The sequence below is a fragment of the Aegilops tauschii genome, chromosome 1 (assembly GCF_002575655.3).
Source record: "Aegilops tauschii subsp. strangulata cultivar AL8/78 chromosome 1, Aet v6.0, whole genome shotgun sequence".
In the NCBI taxonomy this organism is placed as follows: Eukaryota; Viridiplantae; Streptophyta; class Magnoliopsida; order Poales; family Poaceae; genus Aegilops; species Aegilops tauschii.
The window spans coordinates 420,427,966-420,432,685 of NC_053035.3; the positions used below are offsets into that span (position 1 = coordinate 420,427,966).

Consider the following 4,720-nt stretch of genomic DNA (forward strand, 5'->3'; position numbering starts at 1 on the left):
GGTCCTTTTTACTTCACGTATTAGATTTGTGTCAAGTCAAACATTGCAAAGTTTGACCAACTTTACAGTATAAAAATATCAATATCTATATTTCATAACGAATCTAACAATATTGATTTGGCATTGTGATTGTTGATATTTTTTTCTATATGTTGATTAAAATAGAGATATTTTGACTTTGGACCAAACTTATATGTAAATGACACTAGTCTAATTTAGTCTCCACTATGGTTAGCCTAACCGAACAAATAGCGACACAAGCCTGCGGACAACAACACGAATCTCCACAGGGTCCAATCGGACGGTAATGGGCGTGAGACCATACTAAAACTCAGCTAGCACATCTGCTTATTTATCTACTACCTTCGTTCCTAAATATTTATTTTTCTAGAGATTTCAATAAATGACTACATATACGAAGCAAAATGAGTGAATCTACATTTTAAAATATATTTATATACATCCGTATATGATAGTTTATTTGAAATATTTAAAAAAAACAGATATTTAAAAACGGAAGGAGTATTTTATTACGTTTTGGAACACTGATAGATTCACGGAGGGGCCAAATCATGCGAATTCCCGGTACCAACAAACAAACTTGTACGACATCGATATGCTTAAAAAAAACTTGTACTACATCGATCGCGAATTTCCCGCGAAAAAGAGATAAAGGAAAAATCGATCGCAGTCTCTACGCATATCTAAATGTATAAGAGCATCTCTAGCGGACCCCGCAAAATCCTGACCCGCATAAGTCTTTTGCAGTTCGCGAAAAAGGGTATATGCAGGCCGGCGCGGGCGTGGACAGACTCAGACCCCGTATAATCAACCCATAAAAAAGAATATTCTCCAAATATACCGAACAGATAGAGCTAGCTCTTTTTTTTGTCATCCTCTTCCTCACGTCAATCCCGCGAACAGGCGGACGAGGGAAAATAAGAGGCGAGCGCGGCGCGGGCGGAGGCCAAGGCGGCCGGGGCGAGCGCGGCGCTCGCGGAGGCCAGGGCTGCCGGGGCGGCGACGGGATCCAACGGCCGGCACATCGAGCTAGCTAGCTAGCTCTTCGCTAGCTCCATTCGAATGGATTGAGCTGCTAGCTAGCTAGCTCCGTTCGAATGGATTGAGCTAGCTAGCTAGCTCCGTTCGAGAGCCGCGGAGCCACGGGCGAGCGCGGCGGCCGGGACGGCCGGCCGTCCGGCTATCGGACGGCCGGCGAGTGAGCGCGGTGGCCGGGGCAGACGGGCACGGCGGCCGGGCGAGCTTCATGGCGTTGGCGGGGGCAAAGATTCCTCAACCGTCAATGTTGACCGGTCCGGTATGCAAGGCCCTGATAAATTTGCCCTCAAAACTGTATATTTATGAAGGTTTCGTGTTCGTGTTTACAGGGCCCCTTAAAAAATTTTAAGGGTCGGACGATTTTGCGGGGTCTGTTCGGGCTTTTTTTTACTGAAACTGTAAAAAACAGTTATTTTACGGGTTTGACCATTTACATTTATACGGGTTGCTAGAGATGCTCTAAGGTCGCCGTAAGAAATGCTGCCGACCATATTAAGATATGCACCCATATGACATCAACCGCTCTGTTAGTTGTCTCTCTTCCTCCGATGGTTGGCTCGTTGCTTGCTTCGTCTGTACGCAGCGGAATTCTTGCGCCAAGACTCACGAGGCATCCCCGCAAAGACGTCGGAATTCTCGAGAAATAGCGTGACCATCGGCCAGTGAATTGCTAGTGAACAAGTCGGCAGGTGGTCAGAGGCACGGGAAGCCATGGCCGTGGATTGCTTCCACCGCGCGTATGCGCTGGCCATCGTCAACGCCGTCTGCATCGGCGGCACGGCCATGATCCTCTACGCGCTCGTCAACCTGGCGCGGAAGCCCGACCACAGCAGGGGCTCCATCATCGTGCTCACGGTCTTCCTCCTCTTCTGGGTCGGCGTCGGCGCCAGCGTGTACACGGCCTTCTGCGGGGTCCTCTTCCCGTGGTCGGCGCTGCGCCGGTGCCTGGCCTCCACCAGCGGAGCGCTGATGTACTACTTCCGCCGCACGGGCTGGCTTCACTGCCTGCCGGGCCGGTCCAGGCTACGGCGCCGAAGCGGCAGCAGCGCTCTGCCCCAGTTTCTGGACCAAATACAGCAGAGTCACATGCCCGCGCTGGCCAGGGAGCCGCCGGCGCATGGCGGCGCGAGGGTGGCGACGGCGTATGACGTCCTGGCGTACGAGCAACCGGAGGGGGGCGGCGCGTCGGAGTGTGCGGTCTGCCTCGGGGAGGTGGAGAAGGGGGACACGATGAAGCGGCTGCCGGCGTGCCTGCACATGTTCCACCAGCAGTGCATCGACCCGTGGCTGCACGAGCACTCCACCTGCCCGGTCTGCCGGTGCATCGTCTTCGCGCCGTTGCCGGCCCAAATGGTATGAGCGACACCGACGATGAAAGACAGCTGAGCGCACAACTCAAACCCTTGTCCAGGTCTCCCGGAAGCCGGAACGGCGATGGCGGCGCATCTTGCGTCGTGGCTTTTCCTGCAGAAGGCATCATCTTGGAGTCGTCTTCGGTTGCGGATTCCACCAGCTCTTGCCGTGGCGATGCTGAGACGGTGAATCTGGATCTGATTGGTGCGGCCTCTTGTTCGGCTCCAAGCGGAGATGCTTTGCTATTGGGTTTTGGTAGTATGTGTTTTCCTGCGTGTTCATGGGATTCTGGTGCCCCGCCCTATGTTTGTGGAGATATATGGGTTTCAACTTTCAAAGGAAGTGTCTATTTGACGTTTGACTGAAAATCAATTGAACATCAGTCAAGTTTTTCAACCAATAATAGAACGGTACTTGTATATTTGTGTGTTCCTTTTTTGTGTATCTATGTATGTCAGCGCTAGAAGGTCAATCCTAATCGGGTTGGACCCGGTTTCAAACATATGTGAGCTACAGGTATCGCATTACCACAGCCGAAAAAAAGCCTACTGATCCATCAACATACCCTCTGTAGGTCTGCCATCAACGTACAGTCCACTTCTTTTTTGGTAAAGCTTCGTAAACCCCGCGTCTCTCGCTTCTTTGCTGTACTTATCAACGTACAGTCCACTTACAATCACTCGGGAGAAAAATACAGTGATAATTAGACTGCCATTCTGGTAACTTGCAGTCTACTCATAGTGATATCTTAAGTGTTAAAGTCTAGATACACAAAACTTACAGTCAATTAGCACTGGAACTTATAAAATTACAGTGTACTGAACCCATTTGCATTCATGACAAGCAGGTGAAAAACCTTGAAATTACAGTAAGAAAACCTTGCAGGTATAGTACCTAGTGTCTTCTACAGATTATAGAGACACAACTGAACCAACATTGCGATGCAGAGGCCGGGGGCAATCCTCCTTTTCGAAAAGAAAAAAACAGCTGAACCAACATACACACTTGACACTTCCTATCATACAGATGACTACACACTGAACCAACATAGACACTGCCCTATCCATAGTGTGAAAAAAGCAGTTCATCATCTATCTAATGCAAACAATCCTTCTTCTCCATCATTGTTAATTCACAGTCTGAAAAAAAGGATCAAACACGACATTAGACCAATCATTAAGATATACAGCACAAAGGGACGCCATTAACACTGAACCAAAAAGCTGAAAATACATAGTACAAGAGACAGCGAGTGACATAGACGAGTACAGTAAATTAGGCAACCTTTAGCCAAAAGTACAACTAAAAAAGACTGGAAGTCATGAACCTCTTTACTGTAAATTTGAAGTATAAAAAACAGAAGTGCTTACATCTTCAAAAAAAATCAGTAACAAGAAGTCTAGAACTTATCGACCCTGTTGAACTCACTGAAAAACTTATCATTAGCATACTTTGTCCTTAAGTTGGGAATGTCAGCGCTTGAAAAATGGTCAACAACTTGAGTCCTTGCAGTCCACACTTCCATAAACTCGAATGTAAAGACACCACAATTGTGTGCCTGGTTTCACATGAATAAAGGAAGAAAAAAAAAGATACCAACAAAATCAAGAACAGAATATAAGAGAAAATCAGGCCAGCTATACTAAAAAACAAGTTACCTATTGGTCTGATTGGAACAGCTATAGGTCGATAACATCATTTTTTTTTCCAAACTGTTTTGTTTCCTCAACATGGGAGTAATAAAAGTGTCCCAGAATCCTATAAAGTTTGTAATACGCTCGAATAAAGGAAAATACAAGAGATAAATCTTAAAAGATAACAACACAGTGCCTTCAAAAGGGAAACAAATTGATTAAAATGTACTAGCATATCGCCAATCTGCAAGTGAAATTCAGAATGCTCATTAAAAGCTGGATCAAGGAAAGTAAAGGCTCTTCCCTTCAAACAAACAAAGAAAGAAAACCAATGCTTTCGAACGGTTACAGAGAAGTACAGCTGGAACAAGGAAGAATAATATGAAGAAAAATGTATATAGAGAAAATGAGAAATAAAAAAGAAATGGCAAAGACAAACACCAAAAAAGAAGGCAGAAATTAAATTACTATCATGGAGGAAATGAAAAATAAAAAGAAAGAGCAAAGACAAACACCAACAAGGAACCATGGAGTTAGAAATCCTTCAATTCCAATTGGGGCAAAGATAAACGCCAAAGCTGCAACAACTAATTGGGGGAGAGCCATGGAAGATCATACAAGAGACGATCCACAGGCCGGAAATCCTTCAATACCAATGTCTTTGCTCATGCCTA

At 46.1% G+C, this 4,720-nt stretch overlaps 1 protein-coding gene across 1 annotated transcript; it reads left to right on the top strand.

The window, feature by feature from the left end:
* Positions 1-922: 922 nt before the first annotated feature.
* LOC141023326 (uncharacterized) lies at positions 923-3,531 on the top strand. Its single transcript, XM_073500036.1, has one exon. The coding sequence runs from the start codon at positions 1,771-1,773 to the stop codon at positions 2,416-2,418; it is 648 nt and encodes a 215-aa protein (XP_073356137.1). The 5' UTR covers positions 923-1,770; the 3' UTR covers positions 2,419-3,531.
* The last annotated feature ends 1,189 nt before the right edge of the window (positions 3,532-4,720 follow it).

Coding starts and splice junctions, on each gene's coding strand:
- LOC141023326 (XM_073500036.1), top strand. CDS start 1,771: ATGGCCGTGGATTGCTTCCACCGCGCGTATGCGCTGGCCATCGTCAAC.